Source organism: Coniosporium apollinis (genome assembly GCF_000281105.1).
Source record: "Coniosporium apollinis CBS 100218 chromosome Unknown supercont1.24, whole genome shotgun sequence".
In the NCBI taxonomy this organism is placed as follows: domain Eukaryota; kingdom Fungi; phylum Ascomycota; class Dothideomycetes; genus Coniosporium; species Coniosporium apollinis.
The window spans coordinates 262,001-283,091 of NW_006913286.1; the positions used below are offsets into that span (position 1 = coordinate 262,001).

Sequence of the window (21,091 nt, forward strand, 5' to 3'; positions counted from 1 at the left end):
CTAAAGGAGTCATTCAAAAATCACATAGAAATTCCAGACTGCCACCAGTGCTGCCCAGTATGCCATCTAAGCCACTCACCACCCCAACACCACCAACCGTTCTCAGGTCCGCCCAGACCCAACCCCCTCAGCAGACTTATCGGGAAGGGCTCGTACATCCAGATGCCACCTTTCGCGAAGTCATCGCAAAGAAGCGGCGCTATGTAAAGGAACCACAGGTGGACATAGATGAAGTTAGCAGCTTGTCTCACCCGCTTCGGCATTCGCTGCGTGACGCCGGTTTTTCGTAGCATGCCCGTCAGAAGCAGCTGGCCGATGATTCCGCAGGCTTGCAGGACGAAGAACGAGAATGGTCCGCTCAGCGGCGATGTCTGACCGGCCATGGTGAAGCTGCCGCAGGCATGCAGAGACCCAGACAACGCGAACGCAATGAAGAGCTGTAATCCCTTTGCAGCTAGAGACTTCGGGTTCATCCCAAGAGCAGTAACGATCCGCTTTGGAGGTGACTCAAAAGCGAACCTGAACGTCTGATGCCACCAGCCGCCCCACCACCCAGTCAAGCCTTTGTCGAAGACATTCCGGTAGCTGCCCCAGGTATCTGGATACATCCACGGTTCGCCACGAGCGCCAATCACCTTCGGCCCGAGAACGCCGACGAAGAAGAGCGGCGCCAGAGTAAAAAGGCACAGAAGGGACGACTTAACGGCGAAGAGGGTGAGCGCTAGGCGCACCACTCGCAACAAAAGTGGTGAGGCTCTTACAGCGGCGGGATACCATGACGGCGGCGGTAGGTGTGGTTGACCCCAGAAGTACGGGTCATGCACTATGAAGACCTTCATAAGGTCCATAATCAAGTAGTTGATGATGAAGGCTTTCACATTCGCGCGAAGAACCTCGTGCTTGGTGTGATATCTGTGGGTACCGTCTTTGCCGGTATGTGTGTCCTTGTCTGAGACCTCGGTTCCAGAGGTATTTCGTAGCTCTTCCTGCACCCATTTTGGAGCAGGTGCAAGTCCGGAGATGCGCCAATTCCAGCCCATGCCCCTGAAGTTGCAGAAGACATCAGCGACCCAGTCCAGCCGCTCGATGAATGGCGCTACTGGGTACGACTGCCAGGCAAAAGCGCCCTTCCTCTGGGCTGGCGCTAATCGTGTGCCAAACTTGTTAGATCCCGAACGAGACCTCCGCCGTTTAATAGCAAGTCCTTTAGTTTGGGACGCTGAACCGTTTGCATGACCGTTCGAGCTTTCGTCAAACGGCTCGAGATATTGCTGAGGAGCTATCGTCTGGCCAACTCCGCTATCGGTTCGCTCGATTCTTCGGAAGTCCATCTGGGCATCATGGACGATGAGAATCGTAGCTGTCCAAAGGATAGACCATGCCGAAACAAGGCCGATGCCAAAGCCGGCTACCATACTACGTGCACGACAGTATCTGATGCAGTAGGCGGAGAAGCCCACATTGAAAGCCCATACCAGATACCTGGATCGGCGGAGAAATGGTCGATCTCGGTGATCTATGAGCAGATAGAGGATGACTACTGCTGCACCGAAGGTACCCCATGGATATACAAAAGGCTCGTATTCGCCTGATTTGATCCGGGCATCATATTGGGCGGTATATTGTTGAAGTACCTCGTGGTGACTCTGGGGCGCAGAAGATCCGAAGAGCATTATGGACTCGAGGTAGAGACTGCGAGAAAGAACAAAAATTTAAATCTATGAAGATGTATGCTAACTCATGTTGCATTTATTGCATTTAAAGGACCGTTGAGTTTTCTTGCTGAGGGCGGCATGTTGCCTCTTCGGCTGCTCGTAATTCTTTTCCGTGGCGCTAGTCCTGATGTGTACATTCGATACGCCCGCAAAAGTCCCACCCGTTCAGGCGAGCCGCTTCGGCAGCATTCGACAAACATTTGATAGCACTGTCAAGTTATACCAAATCTACAAGTTTCTGCTCACGAATCAGCCGCCAAGATGGTAAACATTACGGAGAAGATTAAGGAGTACGACTTAGCTCGTCAAAGTGGATTGGCAAAGAAATTCTCTAACGCAATGCAGGATAGAGACGGAGATGGCGAGGACGCAGAGTAACGCTCTCTAGCCGTGACAATCTCGGACATCGCTGACAGCTGAAAGAGAACAAGGCGACTGGTACGCGACGTTTTCCATTCTTGAGGAAGCTATCCGTTGACCGTCCCTTGCAGAGTATCATCTTGGTCTTCTGAAGGGGTCAGTCACGTGCCTTGACTTTCACCATAGAACTCATGCTTGATGCTGAATCGTTACCAGAAAACTTGCAAGACTACGAGCGCAGCTACTGGAACCTGCACCAGGAGCAGGTTCAGGAGGTGGCGCCGGCTTCGATGTCAGCAAGAGTGGCGATGCGCGAATAGCGCTGGTCGGCTTTCCTTCAGTCGGCAAATCCACCTTTCTGTCGAAGATCACCAAGACGAAGAGTGAGGTCGCCGCATATGCTTTCACGACCCTGACGGCCATCCCGGGCGTGCTTGAATATGGAGGCGCTGAGATTCAAGTACTCGACTTACCCGGGATTATCGAAGGGGCTGCCGAGGGTAAGGGAAGAGGTCGTCAAGTCATTTCGGCTGCGAAGACAAGTGATTTGATCCTCATGATTCTCGACGCCACTAAGCGCGCCGAACAGCGAGCACTGCTCGAAGGCGAGTTGGAAGCGGTGGGCATCAGGCTCAACCGAGAACCGCCGAACATCTATCTCAAGCAGAAGAAGGCAGGCGGTATGAAGATCACGTTTCAGTCACCTCCCAAACGGCTGGACGAGAAGATGGTCTTCAACATTCTTCGGGACTACAAGATGCTGAATTGCGAATGCCTCGTACGGGACGAGAATGGTAGGATGTTCACAGCAACTGAAGGATATAGCGGCTGATAAACCCCAAGCAACCGTGGATGATCTCATCGACACCATCATGAAGGATCATAGAAAGTACATCAAATGGTAAGCTGGTTACGGCGGAGCCTCTCCACACAACAAGCTGATCCAGCCAGTCTATACGTCTACAACAAGATCGACAGCGTCAGCCTAGACTTCCTCGACAAGCTAGCACGCGAGCCAAACACCGTCGTCATGAGCTGTGAGCTCGACCTCGGTATCCAGGACGTCGTCGAGCGGTGTTGGGAAGAGCTACGGCTGATCCGCGTCTACACGAAAAGGAAAGGCATAGACCCAGACTTCTCCGAGGCGCTTATCGTGCGAAATGGTGCAACAATCGAGGATGTTTGCGACCAGATTCATCGGACCCTCAAGGAAACCTTCAAGTATGCGCTGGTGTGGGGCGCCAGTGCAAGGCATCTGCCTCAGAGGGTTGGACTTGGGCATGCGGTGGCGGATGAGGATGTTGTGAGCATCGTGGCGAAGTAGAAAGTGAATCGTAACAAGAACAGCTCCTCGTGATGTAGTATACTTCTCTGCATTATGAGACTCATCCTAGTGTCAACTGCAGAGCACGCAAGTACTCGGCAAGCGACCGAAGAGCCGTGCTTTCAGGCAGGGATCACTCTTTTCGTAGAATCAGCGTCACTAGAAGCACAGTGATAATGCCAATGAAGGCGAAATTCTCGAATCATGCGTTTGAAGCCAGGAGAAGTAACTCCTTACGATAAGCGTTGCATAATCTACTCGCGTCTAGAACATCAAGTCCCTTCGCCTTCGCAGGCTCTATGGATGCGGTCTTGAATTATTGACTTATGTCGTGAGATGTCTAAATCTAGCATTACCAGAAGAGGCGATAGCCCTTCATGCACAGATCGACATCGAACATATCGCTCTGATAGGAGTCGGTAGCGCCAATGTCGCAAACATGTCCCTCAGGGCCTCTGCGTTCTTGGACTGGCATTTGATTACTCGTTTCCACCTTCAAGACAGGCGAACACCATTCAGCTGCCTCAGCGCTTCTTCTGCCGCGGAGTCCTCTGCTTCGGAAATTCTAGCGGAAGACGAAGCTTGGCCTGCTTATGCGCAGCAGCCTCAGCCTTCGAATACCCAAGCTTGACACGCTCGTCTTCAGACAGTGCAACCACTTTGCAGCCAATCTCTTTGAAGTATTTCGACATCCTGATAGATTGGTGCTGTCAGCAGCGCTTCTAAGAATGTGGGTTAATACAGCCAAAGGAAGAGCTGCCTTACCCTGCGCTGTCAAGCCGCAAGTCTCCCGTAAGGCCTGAAACGTCGGTTTGAAAATTGTCGACAATGAGTGCCAAGGCAGCGACATGCGTCCTAAGTTTGTCGAGATACCAACTTGTCACCATCCTATAGACCTGTTAGTCATGTGGCTCCCAAATGAGGGCAAAGCAATCAGCCCTACCCTTTATCTGAGAAGTTCCGCTTCGCGCCGTTGACGAGCGCACCGTAACCCCCTAACTTTTTTGCCATGTCATCGGCTTGCGGTAATTTCTTGCCTCCATCTTTGCCAGCGGACTTCAGCACGTTGTGGAAGTCGATGAGCAGCAGGATGTACTTCAAGGCCTTCAGCTTCTTGATGTCCGGAATCTTCGCCACCGTTTCCAATCTTCTTGACACAAAACGGCTCGAGGTCTTGACGTCCTGGTTTTCCTTGACCGCATCTAGCCAATCCTTGACTTTAATTTCTCTAACGGTATCTGCACCAACCAGCGATTCCAGCGTATAAACCTCCGCAGGTGTGGTAGCGTTCGTATTCGGTGTAGGTCGCGGCTTCGTTGTGTCGATATCGGCCTGCATCTCGTCGCGAGTCGGCATGGCCGCAGTTGCAGCAGCCATGGCATCCACAACCGCCGCAGCTACTGAACCCACCGGCGCTTTCCCGCCTGGCCCACCGCCCGCTCCCTGTGATATGGCGTTTTCCGTAATCGACGCAATCGCCTTCTTTGCCTTCTTCGTGCCGAATGTCATCCCAAGATCCTGCTTTAAGGCCGACGCTCTAGGTTTTTGCGCCACCTCTGCAGCTCGCCTTTCCCGCTCTTCCCGCATCTCCTCCGCTTCACTGCGAAGGGTACTCCGGACCACTATCTTGTGCGCTTCTGTAACCGTGAGCTCGCTCGTGGTGGGGTCGAAGACGCCCACGTAGTGCTTGAGAAGACTATCGGCGCTGCCATCATGCTCTTCGCGCGCGGTATAGTCGAGACGGGGATGGTTGGAGGACTGGAGGAGGAGCTCGTATGTGCCGGACTTAGAGGGCTTGTGGCCCGGCGTTAATATACGGGACTTCTTGTAGGGTTGTAGCGGGATGTTCGTGGGTATGGAGAGACCTGGTGTAGAGGCTGTTATGCATCAGCTACAATGTCCTCTGAGGTCAGTTCAGGAGGGTAAAATGGTAGTACGGTTTGCAATTACGCACCTACAACTGGACATAGCTCTTCATTGTCCGGGACAAATGTGACCTTGACCTCGTTTGTTGAAGGTGCGGCGGGCGCAATCTTCTTACTTGGTGGGCCATCCTCGACGGAGCCTCTCTTTCTCTTCTTCTCAGACATTATGGAGGTGTTCTGACTCGCTTTGCTTACTCTAAATTTTCTGCGATATCAGATCGGTGACGCGCGAATTCACCGAGGTCTAACCGCATCTCCTATGCTCGCGCAAGATCCTTGCACGCCCTTCAGAACACAACTCAATGCAGGCGCTAACCAATGAAATGCTGTTAGTAAGTCAAGACACGGTGAGAAGTCCGCCGATGGCACTATGATTTATTGACAACTGCAACTTTTCCTTCCCCTCTACCTACTCTGTAGAAAGTCTCAGTTGTTTGTTTTATTCCTTCCTACTCTGAACCCTCAATATGGATCAAAACAGCATTGAGCTCGAGAACACTGGCTTGGCGCCGTCGAGACCCTCTGGGATTACCGAGCAAGAAACAATCTCATTGCCTCCAGTGGACGGTGGGAAAGCTGCATGGCTATTTCTTGCTGGTGCCTTCACCGTCGAAGCACTGGTCTGGGGCTTTCCTTTCGCATTCGGGGTGTTCCAGGAGTACTACAGCTCCCACGAGCCATTCGCAGGTTCACCCAATGTGGCTGTCATAGGAACCTGCGCAATGGGAATCATGTACTTGGCTTGTCCGCTCACGTTTGCCATGATGCAATGGTGGCCTATTACACAGCGGCCGGCTTTGGGTGCAGGACTCATCACCATGTGTCTGGCGCTTTCGATGTCTTCGTTTTCGACGACGGTCGGACATCTGATCTTGACGCAAGGCGTTCTGTACGCTATAGGTGGGAGTCTGGTATACTGTCCTACGGTGATCTATGTGGACCAGTGGTTCGTGAAGAGGAAGGGTTTCGCCTTTGGGATTATGTGGGTAAGAGCAGCTTCTATGCCATTGACTTGGCTCATAACACTGACTGAGCGCTACAACAGGCCGGTACCGGTCTTGCAGGCTTCATCCTGCCACTGGTCATGGAGTGGCTTCTCCACGACTACGGCTACAAGACAACGCTTCGGGTCTGGGCGGTTGCACTTTTCGTCCTGACTGCGCCACTGCTCTACTTCGTCAGGCCCCGGCTTCCGTTGAATCGGACCTCCGCACCACGCCGCTTTGACCTGAGCTTCCTCACTTCTAAAACCTTCAACATCCTTCAAGCCGGTAATATTATCGAAAGCCTCGGCTACTTCCTGCCGACCATCTACTTGCCTATGTACGCCCGCTCGATGGGCGCTTCCAGCCTGATGAGCGCCTTAACAGTCATCTTGTTCAACGTCGCCTCCGTTTTTGGGTGTGTAGCTATGGGCTCTATGGTTGACAGATTTCACGTTACGACCTGCATCATGGTCTCCACGATCGGCTCCACCATAGGCGTGTTTGTCTTCTGGGGCTTGTCTGCGTCATTGCCGCTGCTGTATACCTTCTGTGTAATCTACGGGCTTTTTGCGGGTAGCTACACCAGTGCTTGGCCGGGTATTACTCGGTACGTGCAGAAAGAAAAGGCTGGTATCGAGACAAGCATGGTTTTCGCTTGGCTGGCGGCTGGACGAGGTATTGGGAACGTCGTTTCGGGGCCTCTGAGCGAAGCTCTCCTCAAGGGAGAGCCATGGCGCGGGGAAGCTGCTCTAGGGTACGGAAGCGGGTACGGAGGTCTAATTGTGTTTACCGGTATCACAGCGGCCTTGGGAGGATTGAGCTTCATAACTCGAAGAGTCGGGTGGCTGTAAGGCTGGATCTTAAAAGTTGCTGTCCATTGTATATCCATTATCTTGTGAGATGGCTGGCTAGAGAACAGCCGTCGGCACCACTCGCACCGCTCGGCTAGGAAAGTAGCAAGCGTGTAAACTTCTGCGTATTCGACGTGTTCTATCGACTGATTCATACCTCTGCTCTTATAGTCGAGAAGGTAAGGAGTATACCGCCAACAACGCCATGCCTTCTGAACGTGAGTCTGTAGGGAAGTATGGTTTAGAGTGCTATCGTACGTGGGTAGCCACGACTCCTAGTCTTGTTCACAGATCATGGAACCTCACTCATTCAGTTTGCATGTCGGTCAGGAGAAACGTCATGTCGAGCGATCTACAAGTCAGGTGATCCGCGAAGGCAAGCCGCAGCTTCCCAGCCACGTCACACCAGCCACCCCACCGAGTCCACCTCACCTTTCCTCTACTCTAGGTAAACCAATGGCTGCACAGTCGTAGCACTAGGAGCTGGTTGACTAAATACCAATACAAAGCTAAGTCCGTAGGGCAATGAACTCTCCGTCTATACTGTTTCCCTTACCAGTCAACACTCTGGAACTCATCTTGATCATTCTTTCCTCCAATGCAGTCCATTATAGACCGACGATACTAGCCTTTCAAGACAAAGTTGCACTGTAATATATGCAGGAAACAAGCTTGAAGCTACAGCAAGATGCCGTTCATACCTCACACACCCGAAGCGCTCCTTCCGCGAAGTGATTCGAAGAATCCGGCCACAACATGCAAGGGGATCACTTCCTCCGGCCGTCCTTGTCGAAGAGCGCTCGCGCCGCCAAAAGCATCCCGCAGATCCTCAGCATCGGCATTAGGCGGCGTGCTTGCCGTAGCCCCTCATGAGGGAGACGGAGAGGCTGGCGCCGCAGCAGCTTTCTTCTGCTGGCAACATAAAGACCAAGCGGAGCGATTAGCGAACACCCACGCGGAAGGCAGAGCAGGGCAAGAAACAGCGAAAACAAACGTCGTCCCGCTACAGGAGCGAAGCAGTATAGACACGCTGGTAGCAAGACTAGGTGTGCTAGAAGTGGAAGATAACTCTACGACTACCCGTGGAAAGCAAAAGCGCGAACGCCGGTCGAACCAAGAACTCCCCTCTCATCAACCATCTAGAAGGGTCGAACGACCGCCGACATGGGACAGTGTGAGGGGGCCTCTCATTGCAGTTTCGGAGGAAACCGTGGCGGAAGTGGCGCGTCCGGTACCACGACGTTTACCAGTACAACAGCCGGCCAGGAGGAAGAAGCCTGGGTTCTGGGCGAGCTTGTGTTGCTTTGGAAACGCCGATGATGATTACATCGAAGTGGTCAGGCATAGAAAAAGGATACAGCCCCCTGACAAGCCCGAAATGACATTCGCTCCACCGTCAAAGCCTTCAGCACCGACGGCACATCGCGGTGAGCGCCGCAGCCAGTCTGCAGTCCATGATTTTGGTGTCCCCAACCGACCAGAAGGCTCGAGCAGGAGGGATTCCGCTCGAGGCCCGGCAGCACAAGTTCCGGCCCCTACTCGACCTGGTACGATGACAGACCGAGAGCCTTTAAGGGAGAAGCCTGTGCGTCCACTAAACCATCAACGCCCCTCAGAAACTACAAACCTTCTTTCATTGATCCCACATCACTTATCGCCGCAAACCACTTCGGCTCTATTGAACGAGCTCGCTAAGCCGATCTCTCCACACGACGACGAAGGGTACATTTACATCTTCTGGCTGACCGATTCCGCTGCGCCTACTCCGCCTTCGGACGCCGCATCATCTCTGTTGTCACCGAGCCCTGCCCGGCCGGGCGCTGGGCGGAGGAGAGTCAGCGACGTGCTGAGCGATTATTCAAGCAGTAATGGACGCATGGATGACGAGACGAGTGCAGGTGCAAAGGTTAGGGAGAAAACTATGCTACTAAAAATCGGAAGAGCATCAAACGTCCATCGCCGTCTTTCCGAATGGACTCGTCAATGCGGTTACAGCCTGTCTCTAGTTCGCTTTTATCCTTACGTTCCTACTTCACCAGCTACATCTCCGCTCAATACTCCCACTGGTTCTCCATCGCAGCCGCGTCAGCTAGAAGGTGTTCGCAAAGTGCCACATGCGCACCGAGTCGAGCGCCTCATCCACATCGAGCTAGCGGACAAGAGGCGAACGCAAGCATGCGAGGTGTGCGGGAAAGATCATCGGGAATGGTTTGAAGTCGAAGCTAGTAGGAAGGGCATCAGAGAGGTCGATGAAGTGGTGCGTAGATGGGTCAGCTGGAGCGAGCGAGCAGATGCAGCCAGCGGAGGAAGCTTGTATCTCTAGTGTCCAAAATGATCTCAACAGCTACTCCACCTCTCCCTTATCCGTCGTAGTCGCATGCCGCGGCCATCCATCGTCCGGTACTTTGAACCACGGAGCTTTCTCACGCAGGTAGATGTGTGCCTCTTGTGTGTGCAGCTTTTCATCCCAGCTCTCATCGTCGATTGATCCCATGAGCAGGCCGATCGTGTCTGGCTCGTTGTGGTACTTCATGAATATCGGCGACCCGCACTCACTGCAGAACCCTCGCTCTGCCCCCTCGGTAGCCGAGTACGAACGCAGTGCTGCAGATTCCTCGAACTTCACAGCGGATGAGGGGGCGTCAATGAATGGCATGTATGGTCCTCCGGAGAGCTTGCGGCATGTCTGACAGTGACAGTAGCTGATAGGAGAAGGCGATACACTGGCGGTGTAACGAACCTTTCGGCAGCGGCAGCCTCCTGCCAATTCGATGGGCCCAAGGGGTTCTGTCGGTTTCCTTGCAAGGAGAACATAGCAGACATCTGACTCTCTCACTCTTACACCGTCTTCCGCAGCCTTCTTCCACTCCTCCTTGAACAGAGCCTTTGCCTTCTGTCGAAGCTCGTCGTCCTTCAGCTGTACGCGGTCTTCCACTATCCTGTCTTCGAACATCTGCTCCCACTCTTCCAAGCCATAATACCGCTCTTCTCCTTCTTCCAGCTTGACTTCCTCGACAATCAGCCCAGCACAACCCAGCAGTCGAACCAGCGAGTTCTCATTCACAATCCAGTCCATGCGAAAATCTAGTGGAATGTCTAGTTTCCTGCAGACACGCTCCAGAACAATCGCAGCGATGGTTTCACGCTGGTGCCCTACGTCGAACTCCAGCAGCCCGCCTGGTTTGAGATACGCCAGCCACTGGCTCACAGCCTTCTGCGGCTCCTTGAGCATGCCGAAGCCTCGTGTGAAGGTGATAACATCGAAGGTCTCTTCTTTGCCTCTCAACGCCTCTAAAGAGCTCAGATCGCACGCGTCGTGTTGGTGGAACTCCATCGGTGGCCAGTCATTCTTCTCGGCCTTCTGCTCGTACCATGATCGTGCTTCAGGGAAGAATCGATCACTGATGTCGACGCCGGTGACTGAGCCTGTCGGGCCGACCTTGGATGCGGCGTAGAACGAGGTCGTGCCGTTGCCGCAGCCTAGGTCGAGGACATTGTCGCCGGGCTTGAACTCGAGAAGTGAGCGGAACTTGAGTTCAAGCGCGGAAGTCGCGGGGTGTTCACTAAGCAAGGGTCCGAGGTTGTCGGGCATGGCTTGGTGTTTCTTCGAGGTTGTCTGTGTTCGGGTTGTAGGGTTGTAGGGTTGTAGGGTTGTAGGATTGGCTTGGCTCAACCACAGAAGCTTTCTTATTAACAGCGATGTGTAGAACTATCGTTGCAGTAAAGAAGCCTTTCCAGGGCTCCTTTCTGGATTAATTCGTTAGCAGTTTGATTGCTGAGCGGTGATGTGGTTTGTGTTTGTATCGTTAGCTGTCGATGAAGGGCGTGGAGCTTGCACCTGTGCGGACATGTAGATATCACGTGCAGATATCACGTGCAGATATCACTTGTCTGGTAGACTCACAGCCCGCAGTGAACATGCAGAACCGACTGGCCTAATGACGTGTGTCGCGATGCGATTGCCTTCCAAAGTTGAGTTTCCATGTTTGACGTGTCGCTGTTTCACGGTTCGCGGCAGCGCGTCAACCGCGTCGGAAAGTGGCAGGCGCGCACGTGGCATCCCAGCCCTGTTCCTAGTTCCTGTCGCCCAGCCACTCTCCAGCAGACAGCCATCGCATTTTACGCCGATATATCGAGACGAGCTGCACCAGCCTCAACATGCATTCTTCTCTCGATCTCATCTCTCCTCTCTTCGTGAGCTCAGTTGTTTCGCCGACCTCATCGCATCTTGTTAGCGCTATCGATACCCCACGATCCGCCAGCCACAGACTGGGGTTGCGTTCGGTGACCGGCGCGCTACACCACCACCGAGCCATCTACGCGTAACCAGGCTTTGAAGCTGCATTGCGCCGTCCAAAGTTGAATCCGACCTTCGCACACCGATTGCGCTGTGGTGACGGCACAGCTGCAGTGAACCGCGACACTTTCGAGTAGTGAAGTGCCCTGCCCTGTCCACATTCCTGGCAGCATCTCCCGGATCGACCTTGCATTCCACCCTTCGGCCATCATGCCCTCTAACGGGTCCACCCTCATGCCTCATAGGCCCGGCTCTCCCCCACAGCTTCCCAGCCGTCCGACTTCCTCCCTCTCACGGTCCAACGCAACCAAGTCCCGTTGCATACGAGACCACGAGCTGCACCCGCTCCGCCAACATCCGCCGAGCATCGGAAGCTCCACATCTACCCTTGCAGCCAACGACTTCGAGGACATCGTCCTTGCTCCGCCTGCAGCCCTTGCGTCTCGACACACATCTTATTGTCCGGAGCCACCAAGCCCTCTAGAAGACTTCAGCTCGGCGCCTCGAGGTCATCAGCGAAGCTTGACGGGTACTTTCCTAGAGAACTGCAGGCCATTGGTATCTAGGGCCACCTCGACTATCCAGCAGACAGCCACTCGCAACTCCTTGCACTCTCCGACGAAGTCTCTCGCCAGCTTCCTCCCTTCCAGAAACTACACCTCAGACGACGAGACATTTGTCCAGACCAAGTCCCGAAACTCCAAGATCTTCAGCGACTGGTTCAGCCTCAACGGCAGCTCCGCTCCCGTGAGCATTGGCTTCGCATCTCCTTCGCCGAAGAAGGAGCGCCGTGACCCAGTCCTCTCAGAATCGCCAGCAGACAGCGACGACAGCGAGGACGAGATGGACATCATCAACCATATGTCCACGCGGCCGTCTCCGAAGCTCACGCGCAACTCTACATCCCAATCCTCAGCCACCACACAGTCTACGCCTTCCAAGTTCTCATGGCTTACGAAGTCCCTCGCCTCAACCGCTTCACCCCGCCCTGTCCGCACTAATTCCATTCCCTCACCGACAGAATCGCAGGACGAACTGCTCAGCATGGACGTGAACCAAGCTCTCTTCCCCACCGGCCCCGTTGACCCCCTTAACCCCTGTTCTTTCAACGACCTCCTCACCAATGCCGAACAAATCATCTCCCGCCTTCAATCCGCCTACAGGGGAAAGTGTACAGCCCTCGCCGACGCGCGGAGAGAGAGGGAGGCAGAGCAAGACGAGCTCGAGGAATCAGAGACCCGTTCTAGGCATCTGAAGATGCAGCTCGACTCCCTCTCCGCGCGAGCCGTCGAGCAAGAGCGCGAGATGCAAGTCCTAGTGAACCAATTCTCACAGGAGCGGCAACGCCGGTACGAAGAAGATGAGGCGAGACAGCGGACTATTCGGCGGGTCTATGAGCCGGCACTTTCACTCGAGGGGCACGTCGAGGACGACGACACGCCCAAACCACTCAGAGTCAGGCAGAAGAGAACCAGCGAAGCAAGCTGCAGCACCACAACTTCGGATTCGGGCTTTGAAAGCGAGTGCGAGAGCAACAACGCCGAGTCTGTCTTCTCCAGGCCGTCAGGGGCCATGAGTCCAACCGGCACGACGCTGACGGCCTTTTCCGAGGAGCCGGAAGTGGCGGTTGCGGAGCGGGTCGCTATGACGAGGCCGCCGTATGCGGCGATGAAGCGGGGTGGGAGTGATGAGAGTGGCGCGTGGGCGGCTGCCCGGACGTTTAGGGAGGAGAATGACGCGCTGAGGGTGAGGGTTGCGGAATTGGAGAGGGCGGTTGAGGGGGCGCTGGAGTTGGTGGGTGGCTTGGCATGAGAGGAGTATTTACGCAGAGCTATGGAAGGGTGTAATATGTGTTCTGGATCTGAGGGAGTATTGTTGGACTGATATGTACGCGTGGGATAGAAGGACCATCATCCGCGTCAAGAGACATGAATCACATAATATAGCATTCCAACAAATACTGGATATGCATATCTAAGACAACTCGCCGTCTCACTGTGATCCTGAGTCATGTGCGAACCTCAGCAAAACCCATGCCCGCAATCTTGCCAAGTCAGGCCAACGTCTCTCTTGCACCACGATCAAGCGCACTATCGGAATGATTCCATGGCTGTGACCACCCAGCAAGCATGTGGCGCCGAAGCCATGCTAACGATCGCCAAATTTCTGAAACACATTCGGCGAATTTGAACGCAGGGTGCCAGCCGTTGCTGACCAGATCCACAGCAGGGATGTCGGATCCAGCTCAAAGCCAAACGCCGCCTCGACATCCGGCGCCTTCGATTGCCCGGCAAAAGAGCTGAAAATGCCATGAACAACTGATTCTCCAGCGGCTGGCCATCTGCGCAACTATCTCGCCCACAGCATCACTTGCTGCAATTTATTTATGGCGATATCCTTCAGCCTCGAAACGGGGCGATGCCACGGAACGATTGCAGGGCTGCAGTTGTCACTTGCCGAGTGGCTGCGGTGGTTTGGCCCCCAGGTGAACCGCATCAACAACTCTAACGGCTCCGCAGTCGTCTGCCGCCAGTCAGACTGTCTGGATCTTCGCCCGGATCCTCAGCCCCGGCGCCTTTGAGCAGCCGTTCTGCAGCCATCCTGCAGCCAGGACGCGTGCCTGAAGGCGCGAGGGAATTGCTGTGCACTGCTTGCTCCAGTCAACTGCTGCGATAGACGATGAGGATGGGATGGGCCACTGCACGGCTTGGCCATCTTCCTAGGGGCCGTTCTGGCTGATATGCTTGTGGTCTTACAAAGCCCCGATACCCCGGAGTGAGAAAGGTAGGGGAGGTGTTCCCTTTCGTCTGCATCTTTCTTTCTAGCTCCAGTATTCTCAATTACCCTGATACATCAGACCATTCTCGTACGCGCCGTCGTTGTTTCTCGACATGTCTCTCACCTCTCTTCTCACGTTCCTCTTTCTCTTCCAGTACGCCATAGCACAAGATCAGCCCCGCTGCTACTACCCCGACGGCTCCCTCGACACAGACGGCTACGTCTGCAACACCACCGCCGTCCGCACCGGTGGCCACAGCTCGTGCTGCCGCCACGACGATGCCTGCTACGCCTCCGGAACATGTCTCCAAGACTGGTCCGGCGTGACCTACCGCCAGAGCTGCACAGACTCCTCATGGCGGAGCGAGGACTGCCCCAGCCAGTGCCTCATCCCAGGTGCGCGGTTTCCCTGCCCTCAGTTCCCGTTCGAGATGCAGAGGAGAAACTGACTGATTGTTGTGTGGTGAAGAAGCCATGGCCGGCGCCATCTGGATCCAGTCCTGCAGCATGAAGAACAAGACCGCGTGCTGCGTGCTTGGGGACACTGGATCCTGCTGCGAGGGCTCGACGTTCGAGTGGGCGCCGGGGTATATCGTCGCTGTCATCAACGGGGACGGCACGAACCGCCTGACTCCCTACGTTGATGTCAATGGCTCGACGCAAGGCGCTACATCGACAACGGCGGCGCAAACCTCGACGGCCTCTGCTTCCGGCTCAGCCAGCACGACGAGCTCAGACGTCGCGTCTTCCAATGGCGCTTCAGCAGCATCAGCAGCAGCATCGGCATCAGCAACCGCCTCGCCCACCCCTTCATCCGCGCCCTCCTCAACCACACCCCGCACAGTCGGCCTCGCCGTCGGCATCCCCGTCGGCATCATCGCGCTCGCCATCCTCGCCGCCTTCGTCGTCGCAGCCCGGCGGCTCAAACAACAGCGCGCACACACCAAGCACCTGGAGGAGAAGCTCACGTACGCCGAGATGCAGCGGCATGGCAGCGGCCAGCACTTCATGCAGAGTCCGCCGCCCGGGTATGCGCAGCCGCGGAACGTGCCGTACGAGATGCCTGGCGAGGTTGCGGCGAGTGAGATTGGGGGCGAGGGGGCGGGCGGGCTTGTTAGTCCTAGTACGCCGAAGCCGTAGGAGTCGGGGGAGAGGCGGCGGGAGGCCGGGAGAGGGTCGTTTTGAGTTCGTGGAGCGGAGAGTGCGGTGGTGGGGGGCGCCGCTGTGTGCTGTTGGTTGAGCGTGGGGAATAGGGCATTGAGTCGGCTATACCCCCAAGAGGCTGGCACGAGGCGTCATTGTTTGAACATGTGGTGTGGAGAACGGCAATTGGCACGGGCAGCGTAGAACTACGGCCTTGACAAGAAAGTTGGATCAGAGTCATTTAGATTTTGTTTCTCGAGCGGATACCCAAGTAGCGAGCATCTTGCCCGATGTTTGCCAGGTCCGCGACCTTGGTTTGAAAGCTATTGTTACAGCAAGTCTCGAAGCAAAGACTGCGGACAAGAAGCCTATTGGCCCAGTGAGCGGCCGTACGGAGTCCGCAAAACCGCCTTCAGTCCTCCGGGTACTGTGTGATGGAACTGCTCGTCATAGATCTTCGGGATGTTTTCGAAGTCATCTGTAAGGCGTTTGGTATCAGCAACTTACGCGTCAAGGGTGAGGGCGGTCTTCTCTTACCCTCATGAGTGAACACGAACGAGGGGTCGTATTTGCCTTCTTTCACCAAGTTGAGGAGGTATGGGTAATACTGCAGAAATAGTCAGCCAGGTGTGTACGGCCATCGTGTGAGGTGGCAGAAACATACCTTCTGCGCCATGAGCTGTCCACCGCGCAGGGTGATGGTCTTCTCCATGAGCATTCCGATCGGGAACATGTTGGTGTGGAAGAAGAAGTCCCCGATCAAGGCTACATTACCACACTTCCGCGTCGCCTTGATGACCTCGCTGACAGTGTCCGCACTGTCGCCCTCGAGGCCCGTCGCCCTCATGATCTTGTGTGCAGCCGAGTCCGTGCTGCGGAAACCGCTTGCCTCAATCCCCTTGTCGAGGCCGTGCGGCTCAACGGACAGGATGTACTCGTCGGCCTTGTGCTTGTTGGCGTCGACGGGGATCATGCCGAACGACTCCGCCATGGCGAGGCGCTTGGTGTCAACGTCCACCGCATACACCTTCTTGGCGCCGCGCAGCAAAGACAGGCGCTGGATCGAGAGGCCGATGGGACCGCAGCCCCAGACGCCGACGACGTCGCCTTCGCCCACCTCGGCGAGCTCGCAGCCGTGCCAGGCCGTGTCGGTGACGTCGGCGAGAGCGAGCGCCTTCTTCGCGGGCATGTCTTCTGGGCATTTCACGAGCACGAGGTCGGCGTTGGGCACGCGGCAGTACTCGGCTTGGTTGCCAGGGTAGCCGCCGGTGAGATGCGAGTAGCCGAAGATGCCGGATAGACGGTGGCCGTACAGGCTCTCCATCTCCTTGGACGGGTTGGTCTTGTCGCAGAGCGAGTACTCCTGTCGCTCGCAGTAGAAGCAGTCTCCGCAGGCGATGACGGGTAGGATGATGACGCGGTCCCCTGCCTTGAAGCCCTTGACCTCTGGGCCAACTTCCTCAACGTACCCGATAGCCTCGTGGCCCAAGATGTCGCCCTTCTCCATTGCCATGTTCATCTCACCGCCGTACATGTGCAGGTCAGAACCGCAGATTGTGCAGTGCGTGATGTGCACAATGGCGTCCTTTGGCGCGGTAATCATAGGCCTGGCCACCTCGCCGACTGTGACTGACTTCGTGCCCGTCCACTGAGCCGCCTTCATCTTCTCGGTGGGGTGAGGCTTGTACTTCGTCGTGTAGACGGGACTATGTTGTTATCAGTATGAATACGACATAGCGGAAAGGTGGGAAAGACTAACGCTGGGATTTTGGTCTCCGACATTGTGTCCGCCATCTTGAAGAGTCGAGAGAGTGGATATTAAGTGGAAATCTGAATGTCGAATTGCTTTCGACTGTTGATACTGGTGCTTGAAGAAGAGAATGAAAGAGAAAGGAAAATGGTGCGACCTATATAACCTGTTCTTTGGCAGCTGGTTGTAGACGAAGCTATCATTTCTCCGTCATTGCCAGATGGTGCAGATGAGGGATTGCGTGGCCATCAGCCAGAGGGAGTCAATCGCTCAGTATGACGGAAGAAGCGCATGCAGCGCATCCGACGTGTCCGGAGAGCCATATCTCCGACAGCAATGAGTGTATCTTCGCCAGCCAAATATGTGAAAAGCTGATCACTATGAGATAATTCTGACAGAACGTAAAGCAAAAACACAAGGGTTGTACGACAACCGCCCCGCATCAGCTGCATGAGCAGGCAGCTGCTTGCAAAATACTATCAGGCCAATGCTTGAGAAGAAGGATCTGAATGAAGCAATACTGACGGAAGTGTATTGAGAGATGCATCGACAGCTACTAGTCCAGGCTGGGGAACGTCGAGGGCAATTCATCGCGGGAGATGCAAGCCGGGTTTGCGGCGCTCAGCCCGAGATATATGGGGACTCCAGTGGGATAAGATCCGCGTGGTTGCACATAGGAGCTCGTTTCAGAGCTCCCTGGGGGGATCAGAGAAGGGTTCCAGCTCGTGGCCATGATAGGAAACGTGAATATAAGATCGGAGCTGCGGCACAGACTCCGGCCGCAGATCTCGCTCTCGTTCGCTTAAGCCCCACTAATTGCGGGGCATCGTCCCCGGAGGGTTGTTCTCGGCATTCCCTCTCAGCATGAAAAAGTGATTTGCCGATAACGATGTACAAGCCCGTAGTACGAAGACAGAGGCGCCGCAGTATATGGTGATAATGGATCAGCCGCGCCGGAGGAGCCAACAATGACCGCGCGAACGAGTGAGAATAATGGACACTTCTCCAATGTCTTATTAATATTCAAACCTTATGTATGATACACGGATGAGGTCGAACACTGCAAACCGCGACCCAATTCCTGTCGCTGTCCAACCCGCTTCTACAATGCTCCGTGCCTCCACCTGTACGGTGGATCCAGCCTTGTTTTCACCGTCTTTCGGATGTAGTACTTCCACGGCCAGGGCAGCACGTATTTGACCTGGTACTCAATGTGTCTTCTTGTCTTTACGGAGACTGTCAAGGGAAAATGAAGCGGTCAGCCAAACTCAGGAATCTCGTGGCCGACGGCGGCTGAGTACTATGTGGGAAGAGCTTACATATGGAGTTCAGTTCCTCGAGGGTCGCTTCCTTGGTCTCGTATACAAAAAGGAAGACGAGGATGAACGCTATCACATTCAGTCCGCTGGGAAAGTCAGCCACTCGTTCAAGATTGGCTCTGAGGAAGACCCACGCGAACAGGCACATCAGCCCTGTTGCTTTCAGTGCGTCGTTCAGGACTGGCACAATCAAGCTAAGAATGCCGGCACCCAACAGGTTCCAGAATACAGCAAAGGACATGCCAACTTCTGCTATCCAGTTAGTGGTGAGCGCGATAAACTTGGCGGCCGACTAGCTAGACTCACCTCTGTTCACAAGCGGGAATACTTCTGCGGAATATGTGAATGGGACGGGCCCAAGACCCGGGGAGTAGAAGACGGAGAAGAGCATGATGAAGAAGGTTATCACTCCAATATATGCTTTACTGTTCACCGGAAGCTGGAAACTGAAGCCGGCGGCAAGCAGTGTCAATGCTAAACCGGGAATGGTGAAGAGGAGCAGCGCCCGCCTGCCCCTTCGATCGATAGCGCCGTACGCTGGCCATGCGAAGCTGCTCCATGATTAGAAAGAGTGCACCGCTGAGAGGGTTGAGCGCGGAATTTGGGGGCTCACAGGAAATTAGTAAGTCCAAAGCCCCATCCTAGCCAGAGTGCGCGCTTGTGGTCGCTATTGACCTGCTCTGGGGTCAAATCTTCGTTGTTTGGATTGGAGAAGACCGACGACGAGTAGAACGCTGGTAATGTCAGCATGGCTCCAAGCTTGCGAAGAAAGCTTTGCAATTAAGTGATTTACTCACCTATGATGTTGACGCCACAGAGCTGCTGCGATATCATTACAACGAACGCTGCCAATAGAGCACGCCGGATCCTCGGCACAGAGCCTAGTCGCCATAGTCTCCTCCAGAAGCTCGTGTTGCTCATGACTGCCGAACGACCAGCAGGCTCTCCGTGGACGTTACCGTTATCTCCGGGTATGATGTCTTGAAGCTCCAGATCCTTACGGCGGGAGTCCTTGTTCATGTACAACTGTTTCTCTGCTTCGATCTGTGCGCTGATGTAATAGAGCTCCCTAGCTGCTTGCAGTGGAGTCTCGTTAAGATAACAAAGGCTGGTATAAGCCTCTCTGAACCTTCCTTTCTTGATCAGGAAGCGTGGAGACTCGGGACAGACGAAGATCAGGAATACCAACGGGATAGCCGGAAGACTTGCAGCCGCGAGCTGTAACCGCCACGCGAGGGATTTGATGTCGAATACAACTAGATTAGCGGAGAACCCTAGAAATATGCCGAAAGCCACGAATAGCTGCCAGCTCATGACCAGACTTCCCCGGATATGGGCTGGGGATACCTCAGCGGCATACACCGGGACGACGGAGGCTTTTGCGCCCATGCCGATACCAAGGAGGACGCGACAAGCCAAGAGTTGCTGCCAAGTATGTGTACAAGCAGATCCAATGACGGAAAAGAAGCAGAACAGAGCTGAGATGAATATCGCAGCTCTCCTTCCATAGACATACTCATTCAATGGGTCACTGAGCCATGCTCCGATCAAGGCTGCGAAGAGAAAAGGTGCCGCGTTGATGAAGGCGAAAATCCAGATATCTTTCTTAACGCTAAGGGAGTCTCCCGTTGATGCTCCAACATGCAGACCGAGATCGCGAGGCCAGTGGAGGTTGGCCCCGTTCATGGAAGATTGATCCCAGCCTTGCAAGATGGCGGCAATGGCGCAGGTGAGGATCGTAGTCCGCAGCTCTTTCGTTTGACGCCAAAAGCCCGCCTTCTTTTCTCTCTCCAGAGCAGCTTTCTCTTCGGCTGTCAAGCCTGGGACAGTCGCGTATGCCTCCGGGTCTCGGGCGACTTTCGCGCCATGGATCAGAAGGTCAAGAATGTTTGTCAGATCGTTGACCGTCGCGAAATTCTCTACATCCGCCACAAGCTCTGCTGGTGAGAGCCGAACGAGGGGATTGTCTATGTCGATACTGCAACCTAGTCAGCTTCTTCGTCGCTCGGATTGATTCGTAGGGCATTCTGTACAGGATCGTGTCGTCGTTCTGAATTTGCTCATCAGGTTGGTCCTCAACATGCACGTCTACCTAACAAAATAGGTCAGAGCTATGTTCAGTCGGCGACTTGTCAATTGGATTACCCCATAAGGATGGCCAAACGAGTTGGGTTTATGAGCCATAGCATGAAGTCGCATGTTTTTGGGACAGTCGAAGGGTGCCTCTCCTCTTAGGTTCCACCAGGGACATGGGATGAAGCGGGTCTCCAGGAATCAGGGGGAGGTTTTTCAACTGATAGATCGGTCTATCACCCAGCCTTGAAGAGCGAGTTGAATTGAGATATCCCTCCAAGAAATGGCCCGTTCAGTGAGGGAGCACATGCTGCCTTGGGCACAGACACAGGGCTGTGTCAGAGAGGAGGCCCTGCCGGTGAATCGTATTCAGTAAAGGTACTGCTTGGCGTAACTCAGCCTCCGTAGGGGTTACCCGAGGCGGAAGTGGCTCCCACGAGTGTTCTTTCGCGGACGACATGGGCACCGCATCTGATGATCAGCGAGTCGGAGCGGATTGTGGCCTGAGCCGCCGCTTGGGTGTTGCGGAAAGGCATGCTTGGACGAATTGGGTACTACCTGTACGCTGAT

The 21,091-nt window shown here is 54.7% G+C and overlaps 10 protein-coding genes across 10 annotated transcripts; 5 read left to right on the forward strand and 5 right to left on the reverse strand.

Annotated features, from left to right (window-relative positions):
- Positions 1–20: 20 nt before the first annotated feature.
- W97_05201 (uncharacterized protein) lies at positions 21–1,673 on the reverse strand (the record flags this gene model as incomplete). The annotated part of the gene is made up of 1 exon (XM_007783086.1): positions 21–1,673. The coding sequence occupies one exon, from the start codon at positions 1,671–1,673 to the stop codon at positions 21–23; it is 1,653 nt and encodes a 550-aa protein (XP_007781276.1).
- A 303-nt stretch (positions 1,674–1,976) lies between these two features.
- Positions 1,977–3,399, forward strand: W97_05202 (uncharacterized protein; the record flags this gene model as incomplete). The annotated part of the gene is made up of 7 exons (XM_007783087.1): positions 1,977–2,005; positions 2,061–2,089; positions 2,139–2,153; positions 2,207–2,231; positions 2,292–2,869; positions 2,919–2,976; positions 3,027–3,399. 7 exons carry the CDS (start codon positions 1,977–1,979, stop codon positions 3,397–3,399), a joined length of 1,107 nt encoding a protein of 368 aa, XP_007781277.1.
- A 524-nt stretch (positions 3,400–3,923) lies between these two features.
- W97_05203 (uncharacterized protein) lies at positions 3,924–5,489 on the reverse strand (the record flags this gene model as incomplete). The annotated part of the gene is made up of 4 exons (XM_007783088.1): positions 3,924–4,092; positions 4,165–4,287; positions 4,343–5,276; positions 5,354–5,489. 4 exons carry the CDS (start codon positions 5,487–5,489, stop codon positions 3,924–3,926), a joined length of 1,362 nt encoding a protein of 453 aa, XP_007781278.1.
- A 302-nt stretch (positions 5,490–5,791) lies between these two features.
- Positions 5,792–7,161, forward strand: W97_05204 (uncharacterized protein; the record flags this gene model as incomplete). The annotated part of the gene is made up of 2 exons (XM_007783089.1): positions 5,792–6,310; positions 6,370–7,161. The coding sequence occupies 2 exons, from the start codon at positions 5,792–5,794 to the stop codon at positions 7,159–7,161; spliced, it is 1,311 nt and encodes a 436-aa protein (XP_007781279.1).
- A 688-nt stretch (positions 7,162–7,849) lies between these two features.
- Positions 7,850–9,167, forward strand: W97_05205 (uncharacterized protein; the record flags this gene model as incomplete). Its single annotated transcript, XM_007783090.1, has 2 exons — positions 7,850–9,053; positions 9,103–9,167. 2 exons carry the CDS (start codon positions 7,850–7,852, stop codon positions 9,165–9,167), a joined length of 1,269 nt encoding a protein of 422 aa, XP_007781280.1.
- A 338-nt stretch (positions 9,168–9,505) lies between these two features.
- On the reverse strand, positions 9,506–10,753 carry W97_05206 (uncharacterized protein; the record flags this gene model as incomplete). The annotated part of the gene is made up of 1 exon (XM_007783091.1): positions 9,506–10,753. The coding sequence occupies one exon, from the start codon at positions 10,751–10,753 to the stop codon at positions 9,506–9,508; it is 1,248 nt and encodes a 415-aa protein (XP_007781281.1).
- Positions 10,754–11,668: 915 nt separating this feature from the next.
- On the forward strand, positions 11,669–13,270 carry W97_05207 (uncharacterized protein; the record flags this gene model as incomplete). Its single annotated transcript, XM_007783092.1, has 1 exon — positions 11,669–13,270. One exon carries the CDS (start codon positions 11,669–11,671, stop codon positions 13,268–13,270), a length of 1,602 nt encoding a protein of 533 aa, XP_007781282.1.
- Positions 13,271–14,349: 1,079 nt separating this feature from the next.
- Positions 14,350–15,376, forward strand: W97_05208 (uncharacterized protein; the record flags this gene model as incomplete). Its single annotated transcript, XM_007783093.1, has 2 exons — positions 14,350–14,632; positions 14,706–15,376. The coding sequence occupies 2 exons, from the start codon at positions 14,350–14,352 to the stop codon at positions 15,374–15,376; spliced, it is 954 nt and encodes a 317-aa protein (XP_007781283.1).
- Positions 15,377–15,747: 371 nt separating this feature from the next.
- Positions 15,748–17,173, reverse strand: W97_05209 (uncharacterized protein; the record flags this gene model as incomplete). The annotated part of the gene is made up of 4 exons (XM_007783094.1): positions 15,748–15,857; positions 15,917–15,986; positions 16,044–17,085; positions 17,139–17,173. 4 exons carry the CDS (start codon positions 17,171–17,173, stop codon positions 15,748–15,750), a joined length of 1,257 nt encoding a protein of 418 aa, XP_007781284.1.
- Positions 17,174–18,231: 1,058 nt separating this feature from the next.
- Positions 18,232–20,632, reverse strand: W97_05210 (uncharacterized protein; the record flags this gene model as incomplete). Its single annotated transcript, XM_007783095.1, has 8 exons — positions 18,232–18,365; positions 18,449–18,534; positions 18,583–18,700; positions 18,755–18,999; positions 19,062–19,182; positions 19,246–20,426; positions 20,482–20,540; positions 20,594–20,632. 8 exons carry the CDS (start codon positions 20,630–20,632, stop codon positions 18,232–18,234), a joined length of 1,983 nt encoding a protein of 660 aa, XP_007781285.1.
- Positions 20,633–21,091: the final 459 nt, after the last annotated feature.